General features: G+C 41.3%; 1 protein-coding gene across 4 annotated transcripts in view; it reads left to right on the top strand.

The window, feature by feature from the left end:
• The window catches only part of kat6b (K(lysine) acetyltransferase 6B), a 235780-nt gene that overhangs the window by 181720 nt on the left and 27685 nt on the right, over positions 1-26375 (top strand). For all 4 annotated transcript variants that reach the window (XM_072491649.1, XM_072491650.1, XM_072491651.1 and 1 more), the window contains exons 11-14: positions 638-799; positions 9362-9455; positions 13384-13615; positions 14720-14879. In XM_072491649.1, the coding sequence (XP_072347750.1) occupies positions 638-799; positions 9362-9455; positions 13384-13615; positions 14720-14879 (648 nt within the window). The remainder of the gene's footprint in view (positions 1-637; positions 800-9361; positions 9456-13383; positions 13616-14719; positions 14880-26375) is intronic.

Raw genomic sequence — 26375 nt, forward strand, 5'->3', positions numbered from 1 at the left:
TATCTGCTGCTCTTATCCTTTTAGATGGTAATGGTCGTGGGTTTGAAAAGCGTTGCCTAAACTGAATGAGATATCCCCCAAAAAGGGAGTTTTATCTTACTTTGCTTTGGTGTTACATCAGGCCATTACTCCAGGCTTACTCCACAACATTTAGCACAGGTTTGAATTGCACCAATGTTGCTTGAAATGTAAGTATGCTCCAGGACTTACAGATTGAATGGTACCCATTAAAAACTATAATTGGGTCTTTCTGTCTGTGGGTAGCTGTCATTGAATACTGTTTTGTGTTCCATTGACTGTGCCGAGGTATACTTATGCTTCCCAAAATTTCATAATAGTTATGTAGTTTAAGTGATATATGTAACTGTCCTCTCCACAGTCAACAAAAAACATCAAAAAGAGTTTTTGATATGCTGAATTGAGAGGCAATAGTTGCTTGTGGACCAGTGAAAATAATGATTTGGTACTGATTCTAGCCTGATTGTAGCAGCTTTTGTTACTTTTAAGACTACAGGGTAGCTGCTGCCATGGGTTATATCCATGATGAGTTTTACTTACTTACATTTCAATAAGATGTAGCTTCTTTCTTTTGCAGATGAAAGCAAATGTGTTCATTACACTTTCATTCTATTCACAGGTTGATGGAAATATCAGCAAGATCTATTGCCAAAACCTCTGTCTATTAGCCAAGCTTTTTCTGGACCATAAAACTCTTTACTATGACGTTGAACCATTTCTTTTCTATGTGTTGACTAAAAATGATGAAAAGGGCTGTCATCTTGTTGGGTACTTTTCTAAGGTAAGTGTTCCAACTGTAAAGTGTAGAGTAAAACAGCCTATTGTTCCTTACTGATTTTACATTGACACTGAAAGAACAAAAGATTATATCCCTATGATGTTAGTCAAAATATTCAACGCAATTCTATGTTCTGTGTCATTGATTTTGATAGCCTTTGACCGTGTGTAAAGTGATTTTTTTTTTTTACATTCCCATTTTGGTTGTATTTCCCCATAATTCAGTAGTTTTGATCCCTCTTTTTCGGTATCACCATGCAAATTATACTCAAGGGAGGAACTGATGTTAGGCGTTACCTGGCGATCATAAAGATTGATGCATAGCTAGAGGAGAACCCCTGCTCTAATTTCCAAACGTCAGTGTCCGCTAATCTTAAAACAAAATCGATCGTTGCTAGTTATGCTGTAACAGAACAGCATGCTAGTAAATCAAAAATTGCTCTATAATTGTATGCCTTTGAACTAGTATACGTCCATAGTGCAATGGGAATTTTAACCAGAGGGCACTCATTTAAAGTGATTGGCAAAAGAAACAATGGCGACATTTCTTTTTCATGCAGCATGTGGTTAGGGTCTGGGGTACGTTGCCTGAGAATGTAGTGGATGCAGATTCAACCGAGGCCTACAAAAGGGAATTGTCTGAAGAGAAAATAATTGCAAGGCTACAGGGAAAAGGCAAGGGAGTTGGGATTACTAGTACCATTCTACGACATACATCACATATACAAGCGTCACAAAATGTTGATGTCGTTCTTGTACTTGAATATCTCAAGTACTAAGTCACTGTTAAGTTAACTACGTTAATTTGTTCAAACATAGATAAGAAAGCAAAACAATCAGGATCCAGTGGACACACACGGAAAGCTATCATGAAGCACCAATCCACTCAAAACCCACTAATAGCTCATTTATTTCATCACTATCAATCACAAACCAGAATTAAGTAAAACAAACCAATCAAATCAATCAGACATATTTTCCTTTTTTGGATTCATGTTGTTTCCAGGTCCAGAATTTATGTAAGAAGGCACTAAACACAGGGCAAAATTTAGTGTTCCAGGAGGGAAAAGCCCATAAAATTCCTCGGTTAGCCTTACCACTGGCCTCCTGCCTGGCTAGACAACTTGACCATTTCCCACAAAATTTTCAGGCTGGTGAGAGGAGATCAGCAGCAGTGGGAAATTAGTTGACAAAAGCATGATCAGGATTAAAATATTGGATTCACGACTGCTCAGGCCTTAAGCAGCAAGGGGGTGGCGACTCCAAATACAGACTGCTTGCAAGATTGGATGTCCCCTGCCCCACGAGTGCCCTGCCTCTCCAACAACACCTCTGCTTTGCCCACCCAACTCGCCTCGCTTATTGTAGTCCGGGTCCTGTCCATTGCAAAAGCATGATCAGGACAAGGTGATTAAAATATTGGATTCATGTATGGGCAGCACGGTGGCGCAGTGGTTAGCATTGCTGCCTCACGGCGCCGAGGTCCCAGGTTCAATCCCGACTCTGGGTCACACTGTCCGTGTGGAGTTTGCACATTCTCCCCGTGTTTGCTTGGATCTCGCCCCCACAACCCAAAGATGTGCAGGATAGGTATATTGGCCACGTTAAATTGCCCCTCACTTGGAAAAAAAGAATTGGGTACTCCAAATTTATTTTTAAAAATATTGGATTCATGTAAATGGGTTTGAATGTTGTAATGACTGTTACACTTCACTCCAAAAAGACTGCTATTGTCAACTTCAAAATGAACCTGAAAGAAACAACATGGTGACTGACTTAAATCAAAAACCTACAACCTAATTACGAAGTGTTTGTTTCACACACTAAGCCAAGATTGATGAAATATGGAATACTAGTTTATTTTTTAAAATTTAAATCCGTGCTATGCGAATAAGATTCACAATGAAATGCTTATTGTCCTATCATTTTTCAGTACCCAGTGTATTGGGACTATTTTTGTATTTGTCTATTACAGAATTTCAAAGTGAACCATTTAATTTATTTTGTATTTAATTATGAGGACGGTGATTTGCTTGGTCCTTGATTAGTTCAGAATGGACAGATTTAAACAGCCTCAGGACAAAGTATTTATTTGTGTAAGAGATGATACTAAAGAGACATAAAAGGGGATAAAAACAGTAAATATGCAGCATAGACTAAGTACAACTGTCAGAATCTATTGAAAATAATGACCTTAATTAAGTGTGTATTTATGCAAGTTTTCAGAGGCCAGGATCCATTTTTTCATTTTTTTTCCATCTTGTGCTGAAATGCTGCCTAGTGTATTAGAATGTACTGAAAAAAGGAATCCTTTTGTTCTAAATTGCATTATATAACTATATGCAGTTTATTCAAAAATGTTCCAGCTTGTAAGAGATCTCAACAAAATGTAATCATGAGGGGACTTACCATTCCAAACCTAGCCCAGTTATGAATAACTCCCAGATTATCCACATATAATAAGTGTATCACCACATGAATGGATAAAACATCTAAATTCATCCTTTAAACCTTTCGTAACCCTTTTGGTGACTTTCACAATCCTGTGTTTGATCTCGTTATGGTAATGGCCTTTCTGGGTTTTTTTTTTTCAATTTCCTTGAATTATTTTTTATTAATTCCATTTCTACATATAATGGCTCAGACTTTGATTATTATGACAACAAACTGTTCACATTCACCACCGTTACTCCTTTGAAACTGCCAGCAAAGCCTGGTATCCATAGATGCTTCAAAATATGAAAATTCAGAAATTGCTGTCAGTGATTCACCCCAAACATCGGGTGCACTGTTGAAGCCTCAGCCGATGAGATATAACTGGGATTTTAGCAGCACAGTAAATCACAACTACTTTTGAAGAATCCCTCTAACTCTAAAATACTAAATTTCCATTTTGCATAATTGTCAATTTTTTCCATTTATATTTCAGATTTTAATGTGTATGTTTCAAGTTTTATTTTGATCTCTGTAAAATTAATAACAAGGGACGAATAATCAGTACATTTTACTTCCTGATTTGCTGTCTGAGAATACATCAATGTGATTGGCTGCTTATTTTGTTTGATAATATCACTGTTGCTGGATGCCTGGGGATTCCCTTGACTTGGCCCCCGATTCAAAGTAATGTCAGGAAAGGTGAAATTCACACGGGACATACCTGGATCTTTGTGGCAGCTCTTTGTCACATGCCAGGCGTATAATCGATTGTGATAATACTGTGTAATATAGTAGCAGCTAATAACAGTTCAGATGGTAGATTGGTTTGGTTGGAAGGCATCAACTGTAGATTAACTATATAGAATGGCAATCCAAGGCTCAAAATAAATGTTGTAAAACATAGTGAGCACCTGTTTTCCATGAAAAGACATTGACTATAAAGTCAATAGTTTATCTCTCGTTAAGACACTAGTGTCTAATAATTAAATACACTAAACATAAATAAATAAATGATTCTACTTTTCTGCTCTTAGTTTTAGCTTTTGATGCATATTTCCCCTTTCCAATTCTTCCAACTTAAGCATCTTGGACCAACTAAAAATGGTAGAAGAGACAATGGTGGAATTGACGGGGAAGGGAAAGCAACATTGATGAAAGCCGATCACATTCTGTAGTTAGTATCTGGTGTAGCTAATCAAGGCAATTTCTTAAGTAGGGAAGGTCAGGATAATTATTTAACTAAACAGTTTATCCAAGTTTAAATAGGGAAGCTCTCCGAAGCCTACTAAGATGGATGCTTTTCTAGAACATTATTTATCACGTAATTCATGGTTAGGTGCCCACAACCTTCACATATTCGCAACTTGCATATGTTGCAAAATTCTCTGTTTAAGGTTCCTGTGGCTGTCACCTGACAACTGTTACAATAAAGCGAGTGGAACAATTAGTCTTTGATCAGATTGTTATCACTACCTTTAAATACAATCTTAGGTGTTTAATCTTGTAGTTTCTCAGCGGAGCAGAATGTGACAAGACGGTCTTAAACCAAGTATTATAGGCCAATATGTATTTGTGGATGGCAGTGTTATCTAATTTTCAGTATTCAAATCTGTGGTAGGAATATAAAGTAAGTTTTGGTGTTTTTACATCCTCCTTCAACTGTAACTTTTATCAAACCAGTTACAATAGTGATTTGGTAAGCTTGGGCGATCCGCCTGTCTAGAGTTGAGAATTTTGATAGTTTCTGTGGATGAGTTTCAAGATATGATACTTTAAATAATTGGTCCCCATTATGCTGGAGACTTTCACAAATTGCAAAATAAAACCATTTGCAAATGGCACAAACATTGAAATGATCACATGTATAATTTTGTGAAGCATTTTGAATAACTAAAGAAATCTGATTGAACCCAGTTAGATCAGACTGCAGCATATTTTGTGCTGTCCATATTGCCCTGAACCTTATTCTATCTGTTTAATTTGATTCCGAGCACTTGAAAGGGTGTATGCTGAGAGGTTATTACCTTGGCTGGAGAGAGCAGAACTAGGGGACCTGGTCTCAAGATAAGGGGTTGGCCATTAAGGACTGAGATGAAAATGTATTCACTGAACCTTGTGAACATTTGGAATTCTCTTCTCCAGAGGGCTGTGGAAGCTCGGTCATTGAGTACATTTGAGCTGAGATTTTTGGAATCAAGAGATCTGCGATGAGGTGGAAATGTAAAGTTTAGGTTGAAGATCACAATCTTGTTGAATGGGGGAGGAAATATGCTTGAGGGAATGTATTCTTTACACCCGATCATATTGCTTATATTCTTGTAACATTTTCCCAATGCAGGTAGCTGCAGACACTTTTAAAAGAGAAAATACACAATTTGTATCAAGTATCATGAAAGTTTGAGGACTTTTGTTTCAATTATATGTTAAACCAAGCCCTCATCAGCCTCTTGGGTGGACCCGAATGATCCTATGGTACCATTTTGAAGACGATGGTGCAGCACGGTAGCACAAGTAGATAGCACTGTGGCTTCACAGCGCCAGGGTCCCAGGTTCGATTCCCCGCTGGGTCACTGTCTTTGCGGAGTGTTCACGTTCTCCTTGTGTCTGCGTGGGTTTCCTCCAAGTGCTCTGGTTTCCTCCCACAGTCCAAAGACGTGCAGGTTAGGTGGATTGGCCATGATAAATTGCCCATAGTGACCAAAGAAAAGGTTAGGAGGGGTTACTGGGTTACGGGCATAGGGTGGAAGTGAGGGCTTAAGTGGGTTGGTGCAGATTCGATGGGCCGAATGGCCTCCTGTACTGTATATTCTAAGAACAGGGAAGTTCACCTCTGTGTCCAACCAATTTATACTCTTCAAGTAACATTACTAAATCAGATCATCTGGTCATTGCTGTTTATGGGACCTTGCTCTGCACACAAATTAGCTCCAGACTATCCTATATTATAACACCGACTATGCTTTAGAAGTTTTTCATTGACTGTAAAGTATTTGGGGATTTCCTGAGGTTGTGAAAAACAGGATTTTCCACGTTCCCCCCACGGCGTGTTTCTTGGTGGTGGAGGCAGCCCGCCATTGGCCAGCGGCGGGACCTTTTGCCCGTTGTTTGTACCCTCCCTCCGCCAGGGAACCTGCGGCAGATGTTTGCTGTCAATGGGACCAGAAGTTTTTCAATGCAAAATGCCAGCCCACAAGTCCTTTCTTCTTTCTTTACTAAAATTCTGCATGCCAAAAGTTTACTACGTTGAATGATTAACAGTATAAAACATTAAGCAAGGTTCCAGAAAAGGGGATATCAACACTCCAATTGTAGAACTGCTAAACAGTAATAAAAATTGTACCTTTCATGCTAGAGCTGTAGCTATATATTTAATTAATTATTCAGATTGTAGATAAACTTTGGTTAAAAATATAATTTGAGATATAATTGCAAAGAAAAATTTCTAGATTTAAGAAAGGTCGTATAAAATAAGCCTCCCCTTAAAGTAAGTGTTGCAAAGAAACCTGAATTAGACCTAAATCTCATGGTGCTCAATACTATATAATATGCACTCTCTGAGGCCTGAGGGTACAATAGTAATATAGTTCCTCACATAGAAAATTGTTATCCCGGTTGCTGTTGTGTCAGCCAATTTGATTGAATTGATTATGTCGTTACTGATCTCCATGATTTCATTTAACATGAGAACAACATTGGACCACGTCCAGTATTTCTATTAAGATGCTACTGAAGCTAAATGTTCAATAGATTGCACCACTATTTTTCTTGCCCAGCATATGCAATTCTGAATTGGAATGTGAGGAGAGTTTTTATGTAATTCAATGAAGTGTTGGTACCTGTTGGACAAAAGCTTAATGAGGAAAAGAAAGACTTGTAGCATCAGGGTACTTCAAAATGCTTTGCAAGCAATCTTTCGCTGTTGTTGCTGTTATAATGTAGAAAATGCAGTCGCGAATTTGCATAACTAATAATCCTTATTAGTGTCACAAGTAGGCTTACATTAACACTGCAATGAAGTTACTGTGAAAATCCCCTAGTCACCATACTCCGGCACCTTTTCGGGTACACAGAGGGAGAATTCAGAATGTCCAAATTACCTAACAAGCACATCTTTCGGGACTTGTGGGAGGAAACCGGAGCACCCGGAGGAAACCCATGTGGACACGGGGAGAATATGCAGACTCCGCACAGGCAGTGACCCAAGCGGGAATCGAACCCGGGACCCTGGCACTGTGAAGCAACAGTACTAACCACCATGCTGCCCATGGACAGTGATATAGTGGTAAGGCACCAGTAAGCCAGAGGTTCAGGCTAATGCTCCAGAACCAGGAGATCAAATTCCACCATGGCAGCTGGGCAATATAATTTCACTTGATTATTAAATAGGGGAATAAAATGCTCGTCTCATTAATAATGATCATGAAATGACCAGAGTGTTGTAAAAATCCATCTGGTTTACTGATGACCTTCAGGAAATAAATCTTTCCCTGCCCGGCCCACACATGACTGCAGGTCTGCAGCAGTAGACCTGCAGTCTGAAATGGCCTAACTAGCCACTCACTTGTATCAATCTGCTAGAGGAAATAAAGCACAGTGGATGTACATTCAGCAGAAGGACCGCAGCATTGAAAGATGGAGGTGCACCTTTTCATGGCCGAGGATCACAAGAATGTTGTTTTTAGAAGTGCCACAAGCAACAAACCATATGGCCAGATAATCTGCTTTTGATTTTGTTGATTGAAGGATTATTGTTGGAAAGGACACAGAAGAATTCCCCTCCTCAACTTCATACAGTGTCATGGCACTTTACATCCACCTGCAAAATGAGATAGGGCCTGGGTTTAATGTCTCATCCAGAAAACAACGTATCAGATAGTGCAACACTCCCTCAGTGCTGAACTGACTTAGAAACGAGAGTATACCACCGAGTTGAGGCTGAACATCTGCATCTAGAAAAAGATCCTATTGACAATATTAAATAACTACATTTCAGCAGTAGCTCCAGTGAGAGTAATTTCAACGCTATTACATTAGATAGCATTTGACAACCTCTATCTGAATTAATTCACACTTTATTAAAATTGCGCTATACAATTTGACAGCACTAAAGCTTTAATAGTAAGCAATGGAAATCTCCATCTTTCCTTTGTGATATTATCTTCCATAAGCTGTAGATACCAATTACAGAGCTCTAGTGGTTTTTAAATGTAATACATTTTCCTATCCCCTTTGAGATCATTTTGAACGTTTTATTTTTCATGCTCTAAATTAGGCCATGTGCAAGTTGAGACCAGCAGGTTTCCTTGTTTAATTGTCTCAATTTGAGTCTTCAAAATAAATGCCTTACGGTAACAATGCTGGGTATCGTGCAGCGCAACAACGGGGCTGCATGTTAACGGGTGGGGGATTCCTAATGATTTTCCTGTGGATAAGTTGATCTTACCCATGTCATGTGGATGTTAATTTAATTTGGAAAATGAAGACTGCACATAAAGGTACGTAATCTTCCACCTTTCGGTGCAGGTGTAACAGTATGCTGGTTTTGGAACACATTTAGCAGTCTAACGAAGTAGAATGTAATTCATGTAGCATGTCCTCTGCAGTGTCCTGATCATTAGCAAAATATGTTAAATGGTTTTCAATTTTAAATGACTGCTGCACTGTGTTTAAAATGTGCTTATTTCTTGAGCAGTACAACATTTATACTTTAAGTTGATCCCATTAACTATCGGATGTTAATTTGAATTATGTATTCATGTTATGGTTTGTACAAAATATAACTCATTAAACATTTTTAAACATTAAATGTGCCTGAGGTGCCTTTCAGAGGAGGCTGTTATGCACACCATGCTTTTCTCAGGAGGATGTTCTTGGATTGCTATATTGAAAAATTAAGTTGAATGGATTTTATGACCTGGATAAACCTTGTGCATTAACAGTTTGTCAAACAGCAAAGATGACAACTTGGATTTGATTGAAAACCGCAGTAACAGATTGTCATATATCATTGTTATTAACAATCAGTGTTTGCCTAGATTAGTGTGACATTTTGCAAGGACAGTGGTAGGTGACATGTGTTGTCTGCATCAGCAGTGCACTGACAAACTAGGTCTATTTCTCCTTCCCTCAGGAAAAGCTTTGCCAACAGAAGTACAATGTCTCCTGCATAATGATTATGCCCCAGTACCAAAGGCAAGGCTTTGGAAGGTTCCTGATTGATTTCAGTAAGTGTTCTGTTTTGTTTGAAACCATGTTTCAATGATTTTGTCAGAGAGTTGGGGGTGTTCTTGTAAGTAATGGGCTACAGAAATTGGTAAATGCATGCATTTTAATCTTGATGTGACTGCTTTGATTTGTGCATCATTAAGTAATAGAATATTGTCACTTATTTTAGGGCTTGATACGCATTCAAGTATGAAATTTTACCCTTCTGATTCCTCTCAGCTTGAATTAAGAATACAACTGTCAGAGCATATGGCAGCGCACAAAGCCAGTAGGCTGAAACAAATTGTTAAAGGTTGAAATGAAACAGAGTGCAGTCAGTTTAATCAGTATGTTCTATAGATCAAACAGTTGGGTACAAGAAAAATGTAAAATATTTCAAAAGCTTTTGCAAATATAATAATTATACTCAAGCAATAGGAAACCAAATGATGCATTTTGAAAATTACTTCTGATGTTTTCAGGGAATGGTCATTGATTGCTTTCAAAGTCTCAGTCGAAGAATGTCCCCTGCATTATACACAAGGCAGTCTCAAGTTCTGTAATATTGAAACAATGGCATTAAAGATGCAGCATATACTGGCCATCTTCCCAGGCTGCCTCCTCTGTGTCCTAGGAACACATAACTCAGCATGCAAATATGTATGCCCATTACAAAGTAATGGGGAGTGAAAAACAACTTGCTTTATGAGATCTTCTGTTATGAGAGCCTGGATTGTTCTCATGGGCCTCTGAAAGACTGCAGGAGGTCTCGCAACATTTGGATAGAAACATTCCAACTCTGACCTCTTCATTGCCGTTGCTTGACTTGCATTCACAGCAACCAAGCACTATCTATCTCTTAGAATATCAGCTTGGTAATGGGACTGACAAGATTTAACAGTTCATATCACATCATGCATAAAATAAAATAATATGAATGCTGGGATTTTGCTTTGCACAATAAATATGTACTGTTGGTTTTTGCCAAAATCTAGCCCTCGGTTGCAGCTGGGAGGGCCCATAGAGAGATTTGCCTTGGCCAACCTGTTCCTATATTTTCGCAGAATTCACTTTTATTGTAGTTATTTCTACAGAGGGTTTTCAACATGGTGCTGGGATGTGGAATCTCAACCAGAACATTTAACTCTCGCATTGAACCAAATTATTTTGGAGGGATGCTGGGGTTCTGATAATAAAATCATGTATAATTTTCCTATTTTCCCTTTCACATTTACAACAAGTAGCATAATGCTTTGGGTAACTCATAGGTCAACTTGTTCGCATTGTTTGGTCGTGTTTTATATTTTCTGTGATCTTTTTCTTATTAGTTATTAATGTTAATACAGACATTTGTCAGGATTTGGGTACAACATTAATAAATTGTGTAACGATTGTAATATTAGCTGATAGACTTGTGCTTTCATTTTCTGTACCATTTGAAATAGTTGTTTCAAAAATTGTTCCAGGTTTTAAAAAATCATACAACATTTCACAGTTGTATCATGTGAACTTTAACCTATAATGCAGTTAACAATTCTAATACTTTAAAGTCACTAACTCATTGCTTGCTCCTAGTAGGCAAGGTTTCAGAACATAATCTAGTTGTTATCTGTTGATTTAATGCTAGCTGATTTTGAATGGTCGCAACAGTGTGTCAGCACTTCATAGTTTGCTGGTTATTCTCTCAATTTATGCTTGTGAACAGTTGCATTTCCGTTTGGCTCATTTCCTTAGTTCTGCTTATCCCTTGGCATTTTTCTGAGTTAAGGTATGACCAAAGGTATTCCTGCTTCACCTGCATCTTTTCATTTTGCTTCCCCATCTCCAAAACATGTTTTCATTCTCACTCCAATGTTTATACCTAGTTCCATGCTAGAATCTTATCCTGCATCATTTTTACTCTTAAGAACAGAAAAATAATAAAGACATAAAAAAGAGTTAGTTAATACAATGAAGAGTGAAAATGTTAGACAAATAGGAAGGAAATGAACAAATGTTGAGTCATGCACCTTTTTGAGTTGGACGTAGTCACCATATCTTTATTGCCACTGAGTCAAATTCCTGGAGCACCTGACCTTAAAGCATCAGGGAGTACCTTCACCATGCAGACAGCAATGGTTCAGGAGGTGAGTCACTACCACTGGACAAGAACAGCTAAGGATGTGCAATAAATGCTGGAACACCCACATCAAAAAATCAATTTTTAAAATCTCTTAATTTCTCATTGAGAAAATATAAGTTTTTCTTTCTCAGATCCCAAGTGGATAACCTTGCACCTCCCACACATTGAACTGCGTCTGCCAGTGATGTGTCCAGTAACATGTCCTTTTCCATCTTTCTGCTCCTATTCACACACAACTAGCTAAACCTCCTAATTTAGTATCACCTGAAATCTTGGACATGCAGCGCTCTGTACCATAGTCCAATTATTTATATTCCTATTTTAATTCTCCTCGCACCTCCAAATTCAAAATGAATCTTTAAGAATACTTTAAAATATATATTTCACCCCAATAATTCTGCAACTAGCTTGTGTATTGACCTGTGTTCCCAATATTAATCACAGGATGCTAATACTCTTTACTTTGACCCAATTCCCTGCTCCCTTCTGAAGTGTATTTTCCAAATGGTGACAGCTGCCAGCTTCCAATAATTATCTAGTGTGGATTTTCTCTTGATTGTGATTTAAAGATAACTTCAGTGTCTCTTGCAAAGTGAACTCTGTAAAGATTAAGTTCTGAGCATGTTGTTTTAGACCTTGTGTGGTAATAGTATTGATGTGCGCATAAAATAATAAGGCACATGTCTTAAGCTAACTGTTGGCAAATTTTTAGTTTTTCTTTCAAATTTTGACATTTCTATTTCTCACTGCCTCTCCCCTGTCTCCTTCAGCTGGAATGATTCATCACTTTCACCAATATATAATAATGTGTCCGTATTTTGCTCATGGTCCAATTGCAATCTTTCCTCTAATTAAGTAAGAAGTCTTACAACACCAGGTTAAAGTCTACCTGAGGAAGGAGCAGTGCTCCGAAAGCTAGTGTTTGAAACAAACCTGTTGGACTTTAACCTGGTGTTGTAAGACTTCTTACTGTGCTCACCCCAGTTCAACGCCGGCATCGCCACATCATCCTCTAATTAAGATTGTCGAATGAGTCATTTTGCTGCTCTCCACAAATGTATTTAATGCCACAAAATGATTAGCCACTGGGCTAAATATTGACTATTTGTAGTTGATTGTAAAACTGACAAATATATTGCTCTACAAAATTTAGATTTATTGTAAAGCAAGTAATCCTGAATCTATCTAATGGCTGGTTTAGCACACTGGGCTAAATCGCTGGCTTTTAAAGCAAACCAAGGCAGGCCAGCAGCACGGTTCGATTCCCGTACCAGCCTCCCCGAACAGGCGCCGGAATGTGGCGACTAGGGCCTTTTCACAGTAACTTCATTGAAGCCTACTTGTGACAATAAGCGATTTTCTTTTCATTCATTTCATCTCCTTCATCCCATTTATTTTAAAAAAAATCTCCCATCATTTATGGCCATGCAACATTCTGTTTAAACAGGGCCAAAAAACAGTCAAGTTGATGATTTCACTGAAAGGAGCTCAGCACACTGCCCTCCCTGAACACTTGGGCGGGAATTCTCTAGTCATCGGGATTCTCTTCCCGCTGGCAGCTCACCCCCGCCCGCGGATTTCCCGGTGGCTTCAATGGGAAATCCCATCGAAAAGCGGCAGGAAGTGAGAATCCCGCTGCCAACAAATGGCACGCCTCCGAGAAACATGCGGCTGGGGGGGACCGGAGAATCCCACCTCTTGGTTTACGTGGGTTACCTCAAACTGTGCAAAAGTAGTCTGAGATGTTCCAAAAAATGGATTAAAGTGGGTTAAATGTTCTTTTGTTTCTGAATTATTTTTAATGCCATTTTCTATGGTCTATGCAGGCTACTTACTTTCAAGGCAAGAAGGGCAGGCAGGATCACCTGAAAAACCTCTGTCTGACTTGGGGCGGCTTTCGTACCTGGCATATTGGAAGAGTGTAATACTAGAATACCTGCAGCGGCATCAGGACAAGCATATCAGTATAAAGGGTATTAGCAGGGAAACAGGGATGTGTCCACATGACATTGCAAGGACTCTGCAGCAGCTAAAGATGATTGACAAGCAGCATTGCAAGTAGGTATAATATATAAAGTATAAAATAGTTCAAGGCCTTCGTTTTGACAAACTATGCATGATTACATCATTTCACTAGAATCATTTTTCAAGTGCCATGATTAACATCATCTCTATGAATTATGTATCATTCAGTTGTGTACCTTCTACTAAACCCTGAAGCTTTTAACTCCCCACTCCAGGTTTCATATTGAATTTGTGACACAGATGTCAAAGGAATTCTCAACTACCTTTTCTAGTGGCTAAAATATGTAAAGAATTTCATATTGGTTAAAAACTTCTGTGAATTCTAGTCAATTTGCTTACAGGCTGCAGCATGACATCTGGCAACATAAGCCTACACTAAAACATGATCTGAGTGCAATATAAAAGCATTGTCTGTGAAGTGTGTTGAGGTATTTTAGAAATAATTGACCAGGCAATTTTCCACTTGCTCAGTAATGTCTTTTTTCTGGTAGCAACTAGATATCCCAGGTGAACTCTCATAATCTGGTGCACAGGCTGTTCATATTTGATCATCATAACCTGAAATATTAACTGTGTTACTCTCTCCACAGATGCCACCTGACCAGCTGAGTGTTTCCATCATTTTCTGTGTTTATCACCCTTCATAGTGCCCATTCATCATTGTAGAATTATATTTCAGATATTAAATAATGTTTTGTTACAATCAGTTATCGGATTAACTAGTTATCTTTGATGGAAGGTTTATTTTGCAAATCATAAATTATTTCTAATGTGGAATCCTTTTAAGGAAGGACAAGTGTACAATTACAATGGGTTCGTCATTTAAACTTCTGGTTTGGAAACACTACAGTGCAAAGCTGTGGTATTGTAGTTCATCGTAAAAGCATGTATAGTCGAGGATATTGTCTTATGAATGAGCCCAGGAATCTGCATAATTGCAATAAAGCCATTGCTTGTCACAGAGATTGCTATATTAAGAGTAGCGCAAAATGCTCAACACTAAAATTTTTACAAAAGCAGTCCTTGATCGCTTGAGGACTACCCTGACAGCATAAATGAGACAATTATTTGGTTAATCCTCTGAAGCGTCAAAACAAAATTAAAAGCAATGATACAAAATGCATCTTTGTTTCGTAGATTTGTTATAATTCGAAGGAAAAAAATGATTCAGGAGCACGTAGGGAAATTGCATTCCAATCCACGTGTTAACGAAGTGGACCAAGAAAGCCTGCGTTGGACTCCATTGGTAGTGTCCAGTGCTGCTGTTTCAGAAGAAGAAATGGAGGCTGAAAAAGAGGTAATATTTTTCATAATTTGGATGTTGTCGCTGAAATACAGTTGCAGGGTGGCGCAGTGGTTAGAACTGCTGCCTCACAGCGCCGAGGTCCCAGGTTCGATCCCGGCTCTGGGTCACTGTCCGTGTGGAGTTTGCACATTCTCCCCGTGTTTGCATGGATGTGCTGGCTAGGTGGATTGGCCATGCTAAATTGCCCCTTAATTGGAAAAAATGAATTGGGTACTCTAAATTCATTTAAAAAAAGAAATACAGTTGGTTGCTTCTCTTGTCTTGTTCTATTTTGGAAGACTTTATTTTACCTTTTTATTTGATTTTCCGTGATTTGCCTGAGCTCTTTGTAGCATGCTAAAGCAGTATAGATATGTTTCTTTTTAAATGTAGTGATATAAATATTTATTTTTAAAATAATTCATAGAAATGATATTTGGTAATGGCAAACAATTGTGACTATAAAATTTATGGTTGCGCTCAATTTCAAACTCTGGATAAAAAGGCCATTAAAAGTAGAAAATACTGGAAATACTCGCCAAATCAGATAGCATCTGTGTAAAGAAACAAGGCCTGATTTTAACCCATTCCAAACTCAACCATTTGTATTGAGTTAAAATCGGGCCCAACGTTTCAACTGAATCACCTTTCATCAAAAAGAGGCTACACTCCTTATCTGACGAGGGTCCGGGAAATCTCATATCCCAAGCCTTTATCTCCATCCAGGAGGCCAGGATAACTAACTGTGCATGGCAAAAGATTTTTTTAAAAATATGATCAGGCCAGTGGCCAACTTAGCAGTCATAATGCTGGTTACCAGGATGCAAGGCTGATTCTAGGTGGAAAGGAGGAAGCATGTTTCAAGGACTTCATGTCTCCTACCTGCAGTCCTAGCAGTGAGACACTCCAGGGCTTGTGTGCCAAAAGCACATTAAAAAATATTTCTATGCAATATAAGCCGAAACTTTAGACAGTCCCAAATATCAGGAACGTGAATGTAGCTCGGGTTGCTGCATTTCGACAAGATTTCTTTTATTCTTGTGTGAAAAAGACACCATATATAAATATTGTCCAAAGATATCTATTTTCATGGGGCCTGTGTTGCTCCAAGGAAAGTAATTACATGCAATTATTGCATCAAAAAATCCATTGAGACTTTGAAAGATTAAATGGCTGTAAATCTTGTAGCTGGCTGTCAGACATTCAAATTGTTCTCAGAACCAAGCTGTTTGATTTACAAATCATGTATCAAAAGTAATCAAATCCCACCAGAATGACCAAACATTTATTACATTTACAAGATTGTCAACATTAATTCATGCCATGATTACATGTGTAGTTATGAAGGACTACTTTTATATGAAATTTCCAAAGCCTGCTTAGAAACAAATAAAATATTGTTTTGAAACAGTTGAATTGTTGTCCAATCCAAGCACTCTATATGCTGTTGTATCCTTGTGCGTACGTGTCATTAATACTTTCTCATTTTACCCTGAATGCTACAGCCTAGCATTGTGGTGTTTTCTATCTTTTGGATTGGACAGGTGCATGTGGTAGGCAACTTAGATGTCTCTTTTTGCTTAATGCTGTTAAAAGACTCGTTTTTGGGCCTTGTGGTAATCTGTTCCATTCATGGCACAAACAAAATTGCCATTTTCTGATCATAGAAGGTGTGGATCTGATTGTAGCAACTGACATTTGCAGTGAGAAGAGTTGGGAAGGAACTCAAAATAACATTGCAGGCTGGTGTCCTGTTTAACCCTGGAACAACACCAGGAATCAAACCGTGTGGAAAGGAACCTGACTTGATTCAGCTAGTCTGTGGATAGGCCATTTTTCAAGTTATCTAAATACAGACAGATGACACTAGCAATACACTGTAATACTGTGTAACCAGGATGTTAGAAAGTGAGAGGTGAAAGGGTAGCCCTCTTCCAAGATCTGGAAGTAGTAAGTGTCAGTGAGATGATTGTGGTCTTGTACCAGGCCACGGCACTTTCAATATCATTGCCTCATATAGTTGAAGCTGAGTAGATGCAAGATATATGAAACGGCCGTTGGCATTTTTGTAACCGTTACCATTTCATTGGGGTGCGCTCTGTCCCACTGACAGGGCAGACTCAGCAGAGGTAGGGTATACAGTGAAGAGGGAGTTGCCCTAGGACTCCTCAACATTGTCTTGTGGCATCAAGTCAGACATGGGCAAGGAGACCTCCTGCTGATTGCCAACTACTGCTCTACCTCAGCTGATGAATCAGTACTCCTCTATGTTGAATACCACTTGGAGGAAACACTGAGGTTGACATGGGCACAGAATGGGTAGCACATTGGTTAGTACTGTTGCTTCACTGCTCCAGGGTCCCAGGTTCGATTTCCGGCTTGGGTCACTGTCTGTGTGGAGACTGCACGTTCTCCCCGTGTCTGCGTGTGTTTCCTCCGGTTCCTCCTACAAGTCCTAAAAGACGTGCTTGTTAGGTGAATTGGACATTCTGAAAATGAAAATCGCTTATTCTCACAAGTAGGCTTCAATGAAGTTACTGTGAAAAGCCCCTAGTCGCCACATTCCGGCACCTGTTCGGGGAGGCTGTTATGGGAATTGAATCATGCTGCTGGCCTGCCTTGGTCTGCTTTCAAAGCCAGCGATTTAGCCCTGTGCTAAACAGCCCCAGCTAAACAGCTGAATTCTCCCACTGTGTACCCAAAAGGCGCCGTAATGTGCCGACTAGGGGATTTTCACAGTAACTTCATTGCAGTTAATGTAAGCCTACTTGTGACACTAATAAAGATTATTGCTATAAACATGTATTTTGGGTTGGGCATTTCAATGTCCATTACTAAGTGTGGCTCAGTAGCACCACTACTAACTGAGCTGACTGAGACCTGAAGGTTATATCAACCAGACTGAGTCTGTGGCAGTGGTGAGGGAACCAACAAGAGTGCAAAAACCTACTAGATTTTGTCCTCACCATTCCGACCTATTGCAGAAGCACCGACCCATGATATAGGTAAGAGTTATCACTGCACAGTTCTCATGGGGATAAAGTCCCGTCTTCATAGAATCATAGAATTTACAGTGCAGAAGGAGGCCATTCGGCCCATCGAGTCTGCATCGGCTCTTGGAAAGAGCACCATACCCAGGCCCACACCTCCACCCCATCCCCATGACCCAGTAACCCCATCCAACACTAAGGGAAATTTTGGACACTAAGGGCAATTTAGCATGACCAATCCACCTAACCAGCACATCTTTAGACTGTGGGAGGAAACCGGAGCACCTGGAGGAAACCCACGCACACACGGGGAGAACGTGCAAACTCCGCACAGACAGTGATCCAAGCCGGGAATCGAACCTGGGACACTGGCGCTGTGAAGCAATTGTGCTAACCACTATGCTACCGTCTTCCCACCACGCATGCCCGCCATCGTGTTGTGTAGCACTACCACTGTGCTAAAGGGGACAGATTCAGAATAGATCGAGCAGCTCAAAACTGGGCATCCATGATATGCTGTGGGCCATCAGCAGCAGCATTAATTTATTTAACCCCAATCTGTAACCTCATGCCCCGGCATATCCCTCACTCTACCATTACCAGCAAGCTGGAGGATCAACCATTGTTCAATGAAGAATGCAGGAGAGCAGGCCAAGAGCAGCACCAGGTATGCCTAAAAATGAGGTATTGATCTGGTGAAGCTACAACACACTTGCATATCAAACAGTGGCAATGTGGGATAGACAGAGTTTAGCGATCCTACAGCCAGTGGATCAGATCTGAGGTCGATAGTCCTGCCACATCCAGTCCTGAATCTTTGCGGCATCCCTGTCTTGAGAGACAATGGGTGCGTGCCACTGGATCACTGGTTGGTTTGGCAGCATCTGGTTCTCTCTTTGGAGTGTTGTCTCATGTCTTGCCAGCTGCTGCATCTCTTCTCTTCGCCTCTTTTCACTCCCTCCTTAACTGTGTCCATCAGCTATGACGATTGCTGACAACTTTTTCCCAACGCTTGTAGTCCATGTCACAGGATTTCATGTCATGTTTGCAGACATCTTTGAAGTGAAGGGATGGGTGGGTCTGGTGCCGATGGTGAGCTCTCTGTACAATACATCCTTGGGGATCCTCCATGCGGGTTCATCTGTCCAAGCCATCTCCGGCGTCACTGGCTCAGTATGGTGTACATGCTGGGGATGTTGGCTACATATGTTGAAGATGCGGTCCTGATGCCAAGGATCATCAGAGGCAGCGAAGATGGAATACGTTGAGGCGTCATTCTTGGATGGCAGACCTTGCCCAGGACTTACGCCTACCTGCCATAAAGCAGGAGACTGAGGACGCAAGCTTGAAACATTCAAACTTTTCTGTTCTATGTGAATACACCATTTTCTCACTTCCTCTTGGTCAGTCAGCAATAGCAACAGGTGCCTTTCTGCATGTTTGTTTTCTCAAGACTGATGGTTAAGCCAAATTTGTTAAAACAACCACAAGCCTGTCGACAAGTCTCTGTCGACACGCTTCTGTGTGAGATGTTATTGCAGCACCATCAGCATAGAGGAGTTCCCTGATGAGAACTTTCCGTACTTTTGTCTTGGCTCCAACGTGGGCAAGGTTGAACAGGCTGCCATCTGATCTTGTGTGAAGGAAAATTCCTCCTTCTGCAGACTTAAAAGGCATGAGAGAGCGGTGAGAAGAAAATCCCAAACAGCGTGGGTGCGAGGACACAGCCCTGTTTCACGCCGCTCAAGATGGAGAAGGGGGCTGATGAGCCACCATTGTCCTGGACCATGCCTTTCATATTGTCATGGAACAAAATGATGATGCTTGGTACCTTTGGCAGCGCAAACTACAGGGGCTGAGTGGATGATCAATCTCTGCCTCCTCCTGAGAATCCCAGCATCACAGATGCCAGTCTTCAGCTAATTCCTCTCACTCCACAAGATATCAAGAAACGCCTGAAGACATTGGCTATGACACGGCAATGGGCCTTGACAAAAGCCTAGCAATAGTACTGAAGACTTGTACTCCAGAACTAACCGTGCCATTGGCCAAGCTCCATTACAGTTACAACACTGGCATTTCCCCAACAATGTTGAAAATTGCCCAGGACATATCCAATCCCCAAATCACCACCATCAACCTCCTCTTAATCATCAGATTCACAGTAGAGCATAGGTTGGTACCTGGGACTTCGATGTTGTGGCCATTTCGGAGACATGGATAGAGCAGGGACAGGAATGGATGTTGCAGGTTCTGGGGTTTAGGTGTTTTAGTAAGCTCAGAGAAGGAGGCAAAAGAGGGGGAGGTGTGGCGCTGCTAGTCAAGAGCAGTATTACGGTGGCGGAGAGGATGCTAGATGGGGACTCTTCTTCCGAGGTAGTATGGGCTGAGGTTAGAAACAGGAAAGGAGAGGTCACCCTGTTGGGAGTTTTCTATAGGCCTCCAAATAGTTCTAGGGATGTAGAGGAAAGGATGGCGAAGATGATTCTGGATAAGAGCGAAAGTAACAGGGTAGTTATTATGGGAGACTTTAACTTTCCAAATATTGACTGGAAAAGATATAGTTCGAGTACATTAGATGGGTCGTTTTTTGTACAATGTGTGCAGGAGGGTTTCCTGACACAATATGTTGACAGGCCAACAAGAGGCGAGGCCACTTTGGATTTGGTTTTGGGTAATGAACCAAGCCAGGTGTTCGATTTGGAGGTAGGAGAGCACTTTGGGGACAGTGACCACAATTCGGTGACGTTTACGTTAGTGATGGAAAGAGATAAGTATACACCGCAGGGCAAGAGTTATAGCTGGGGGAAGGGAAATTATGATGCCATTAGACATGACTTGGGGGGGATAAGGTGGAGAAGTAGGCTGCAAGTGTTGGGCACACTGGATAAGTGGAGCTTGTTCAAGGAACAGCTACTGCGTGTTCTTGATAAGTACGTACCGGTCAGGCAGGGAGGAAGGCGTCGAGCGAGGGAACCGTGGCTTACCAAAGAAGTGGAATCTCTTGTTAAGAGGAAGAAGGAGGCCTATGTGAAGATGAGGTGTGAAGTTTCAGTTGGGGCGATTGATAGTTACAAGGTAGCGAGGAAGGATCTAAAGGGAGAGCTAAGACGAGCAAGGAGGGGACATGAGAAGTATTTGGCAGGTAGGATGAAGGAAAACCCAAAAGCTTTCTATAGGTATGTCAGGAATAAAAGAATGACTAGGGTAAGAGTAGGGCCAGTCAAGGACAGGGATGGGAAGTTGTGTGTGGAGTCTGAAGAGATAGGCGAGATACTAAATGAATATTTTTCGTCAGTATTCACTCAGGAAAAAGAGAATGTTGTGGAGGAGAATGCTGAGACCCAGGCTATTAGAATAGATGGCATTGAGGTACGTAGGGAAGAGGTGTTGGCAATTCTGGACAGGCTGAAAATAGATAAGTCCCCGGGGCCTGATGGGATTTATCCTAGGATTCTCTGGGAAGCCAGGGAAGAGATTGCTGGGCCTTTGGCTTTGATTTTTATGTCATCATTGGCTACAGGAATAGTGCCAGAGGACTGGAGGATAGCAAATGTGGTCCCTTTGTTCAAAAAGGAGAGTAGAGACAACCCCGGCAACTATAGACCAGTGAGCCTCACGTCTGTTGTGGGTGAAGTCTTGGAGGGGATTATAAGAGACAAGATTTATAATCATCTAGATAGGAATAATATGATCAGGGATAGTCAGCATGGCTTTGTGAAGGGTAGGTCATGCCTCACAAACCTTATCGAGTTCTTTGAGAAGGTGACTGAACAGGTAGACGAGGGTAGAGCAGTTGATGTGGTGTATATGGATTTCAGTAAAGCGTTTGATAAGGTTCCCCACGGTAGGCTATTGCAGAAAATATGGAGGCAAGGGATTGAGGGTGATTTAGAGATGTGGATCAGAAATTGGCTAGCTGAAAGAAGACAGAGGGTGGTGGTTGATGGGAAATGTTCAGAATGGAGTTCAGTTACAAGTGGAGTACCACAAGGATCTGTTCTGGGGCCGTTGCTGTTTGTCATTTTTATCAACGACCTAGAGGAGGGCGCAGAAGGGTGGGTGAGTAAATTTGCAGACGACACTAAAGTCGGTGGTGTTGTCGACAGTGCGGAAGGATGTAGCAGGTTACAGAGGGACATAGATAAGCTGCAGAGCTGGGCTGAGAGGTGGCAAATGGAGTTTAATGTAGAGAAGTGTGAGGTGATTCACTTTGGAAGGAATAACAGGAATGCGGAATATTTGGCTAATGGTAAAGTTCTTGGAAGTGTGGATGAGCAGAGGGATCTAGGTGTCCATGTACATAGATCCCTGAAAGTTGCCACCCAGGTTGATAGGGTTGTGAAGAAGGCCTATGGAGTGTTGGCCTTTATTGGTAGAGGGATTGAGTTCCGGAGTCATGAGGTCATGTTGCAGCTGTACAAAACTCTGGTACGGCCGCATTTGGAGTATTGCGTACAGTTCTGGTCACCGCATTATAGGAAGGACGTGGAAGCTTTGGAACGGGTGCAGAGGAGATTTACCAGGATGTTGCCTGGTATGGAGGGAAAATCTTATGAGGAAAGGCTGATGGACTTGAGGTTGTTTTCGTTAGAGAGAAGAAGGTTAAGAGGAGACTGAATAGAGGCATACAAAATGATCAGGGGGTTAGATAGGATGGACAGTGAGAGCCTTCTCCCGCTGATGGAAATGGCTAGCACGAGGGGACATAGCTTTAAACTGAGGGGTAATAGATATAGGACAGAGGTCAGAGGTAGGTTCTTTACACAAAGAGTGGTGAGGCCGTGGAATGCCCTACCTGCAACAGTAGTGAACTCGCCAACATTGAGGGCATTTAAAAGTTTATTGGATAAGCATATGGATGATAATGGCATAGTGTAGGTTAGATGGCTTTTGTTTTGGTGCAACATCGTGGGCCGAAGGGCCTGTACTGCACTGTATCGTTCTGTGTTCTATGTAGAGCGATAAACTGTTTGAAGTAAGTAAATGGGAGTCCTTTAAACCCTCAAATACGATTAGCTTCTCCACCGATTCAAACTCAACCATTTCTTATCGTTCTTCTGTGACTCTGTTGATCAAGAGGAGACTGGTCGTGAATGATTGGCAGATTGGATTAGTCCTGGGCAATTTTCCACCTTGTTGGGTAAATGCCAGCGTTGTAGCTGTAATGGAACAGCTTGGCTAGGGGCACAGCTAGTTCTGGAGTAAAGTGATGGAAAGTGTCATCGCCAGTGCTTTGAAGCAGAATTTGCTCAGCAGTAAACTGCTCACTGATGCTCAGTTTGAGTCCGGCCAGGGCCACTTGGCCCTGACCTCATTACAGCCTTGCTCCGAAAATGGGCAAATGAGCTGAACTCGAGGGGTGGATTTGATTTGATTTGATTTACTGTCACGTGTACCGAGGTACAGTGAAATGTATTCTGCGCACAGTCCAGATAGATCATTCCATACATGAAAAAACATAGGACATACATAAATACACAATGTAAATACATAGACACAGGCATTGAGTGAAGCATACAGAGTGTAGCACTACTCAGTAGTGAAGATGTGTGAAGACATCAGTTCAGTCCATAATAGGGTCATTCAGGAGTCTTGTAACAGCAGAGAAGAAGCTGTTACTGAACCTGTCAGTATGTGTTCTCAGACCTTTGTGTCTCCTACCCAATGGAAGAGGTTGGAAGAGAGAATAACCCAGGTGGGAAGGGTCTTTGATTATGAGAGTGGCTGGCCTTGTTATGTTATCAAGGCAGGATTTGACGTCAAGTATGGCATCAAATTTGAATCAGTGGGAATCGGGGGTAGAACTAGTCACTTGCTGGAGTTGTACCTAGCACAAGGAAAGATGATTGTGGTGTTGGAGACAAATGATTTTAGTCCCAGGACATCACTGCAGGAATTCTTCAGGATAGTGTCCTTCGCGCACCCACCTTCAATTGCTTCATCAATGACCTTCCCTCCATCATAAGGTCAGAAGTGGGGTTGTTTGCTGATGATTTCTTAATGTTCAGCACCACCCACAACTCCTTAGAAACTGAGGCAGTCACATATCTATATGCAGCAAAACCTGGACAACCATTCAGCATGGATTGTTAATAGAACAATAGAACATTACAGCGCCGTACAGGCCCTTCGGCCCTCGATGTTTCGCCGACCTGTGAAACCACTCTAAAGCCCATCTACACTCTTCCGTTATCATCCATATGTTTATCCAATGACCATTTAAATGCCCTTAATGTTGGTGAGTCCACTACTGGTGCAGGCAGGGCATTCCACGCCCTTACTACTCTCTGAGTAAAGAACCTACCTCTGACATCTGTCCTATATCTAGCTCCCCTCAATTTAAAGCTATGTCCTCTCGTGCTAGCCATCACCATCCGAGGAAAAAGGCTCTCACTGAGCACCCTATCTAATCCTCTGATCATCTTGTATGCCTCTATTAAGTCACCTCTTAATCATCTTCTCTCTAACGAAAACAGCCTCAAGTCCCTCAGCCTTTCCTCATAAGATCTTCCCTCCATATCAGGCAACACCTGGTAAATCTCCTCTGCACCCTTTCCAATGCTTCCACATCCTTCCTATAATGCGGCGACCAGAACTGCACGCAATACTCCAAATGCGGCCGCAACAGAGTTTTGTACAGCTGCAACATGACCTCATGGCTCCGAAACTCAATCCCTCTACCAATAAAAGCTAACACACCGTACGCCTTCTTAACAACCCTCACAACCTGGGTGGCAACTTTCAGGGATCTATGTACATGGACACCGAGATCTCTCTGCTCATCTACACTACCAAGAATCTTACCATTAGCCCAGTACTCTGTATTCTTGTTACTCCTTCCAAAATGAATCACCTCACACTTTCCTGTATGAAACTCCATTTGCCACCTCTCAGCCCAGCTCTGCAGCTTATCTATGTCCCTCTGTAACCTGCAACATCCTTCCGCACTGTCCACTACTCCACGGACTTTTGTGTCATCCGCAAATTTACTCACCCATCCTTCTACGCCCTCCTCCAGGTCATTTATAAAAATGACAAACAGCAGTGGCCCCAAAACAGATCCTTGTGGTACACCACTAGTAACTGAACTCCAGGCTGAACATTTCCCATCAACCACCACCCTCTGTCTTCTTACAGCTAGCCAATTTCTGATCCAAACCGCTAAATCACCCTCAATCCCATGCCTCTGTATTTTCTGCAATAGCCTACATTGGGGAACCTTATCAAACGCTTTACTGAAATCCATATACACCACATCAACTGCTTTACCCTCGTCCACCTGTTTGGTCACCTTCTCAAAGAACTCAATAAGGTTTGTGAGGCACGACCTACCCTTCACAAAACCGTGTTGACTATCCCTAATCAAATTATTCCTTTTTAGATGATTATAAATCCTATCTCTTGTAATCCTTTCCAAGACTTTGCCCACAACAGAAGTAAGGCTCACTGGTCGACAGTTACCGGGGTTGTCTCTACTCCCCTTCTTGAGCAAGGGGACAACATTTGCTATCCTCCAGTCTTCTGGCACTATTCCTGTAGACAATGACGACATAAAGATCAAAGCCAAAGGCTCTGCAATCTCCTCGCTAGCTTCCCAGAGAATCCTAGGATAAATCCCATCCGGCCCAGGGGACTTATCTATTTTCACACTTTCCAGAATTGTTAACACCTCCTCCTTATGAATCTCAATCCCGTCTAGTCTAGTAGCCTGTATCTCAGTATTCTCCTCGACAACATTGTCTTTTCCTGTGAGACTACTGACAAAAAATACTCATTTAGCGCCTCTCCTATCTCCTCGGACTCCACGCACAACTTCCCACTCCTGTCCTGTTAAGTAGCAAGCAACATTTGCGGCACACAGTGCAAGGCAACAAGAGAGAATCTAACCATCTCCCTTTGACAGTCAACAACCCCCTCAGCTTTCTGTGTCCACCAATTTTGACCTCTTTGAGCATTCCTGATTTTAATCCTTCCACCATTGTCAGACATACTTTCAGCTGCATAACCCATAAGCTCTGAAATTTCCTCCCTAAAGCCCTCCATCTCTCGCTTCCTCCTTCAAGATAATCCTGAAAATTTACACCTGACCAAGCTTTTGGTCATCTGGTCTAATATCTCCTCACATGGCCTGGTGACAGATGTTCCATAACACTTCTGCAAAGTGCCCTGAGATATTTAATTATATTAAAGATGCTATATAAATACAAGTTGATGTTATAGTGTTGCAGAATTGGAGACATGCGGTCAGTTGTATGGTTTCTGAACTCTCTTCTCTTCAGGCAGCTATTAATAGAAATGTTGAGGGAAAACAGAACAAATATGTCCATGACTTCAGAGGTTATTTGTCAATAGGTTAGCTCTCCAGCTGACAGGTAGTTCATGATTCAAACACTGATACTTAACCTCCTCCAATCCTGACCTGCTGCTGCAGTAGCCAGAACTGACTTTTTGAAGGATGTACTCGAATTACCAGACATTCCAGCAGACTGCACTCATTTCATACAAGATTCATAAC

Source organism: Scyliorhinus torazame, chromosome 28, assembly GCF_047496885.1.
Source record: "Scyliorhinus torazame isolate Kashiwa2021f chromosome 28, sScyTor2.1, whole genome shotgun sequence".
NCBI lineage: Eukaryota > Metazoa > Chordata > Chondrichthyes > Carcharhiniformes > Scyliorhinidae > Scyliorhinus > Scyliorhinus torazame.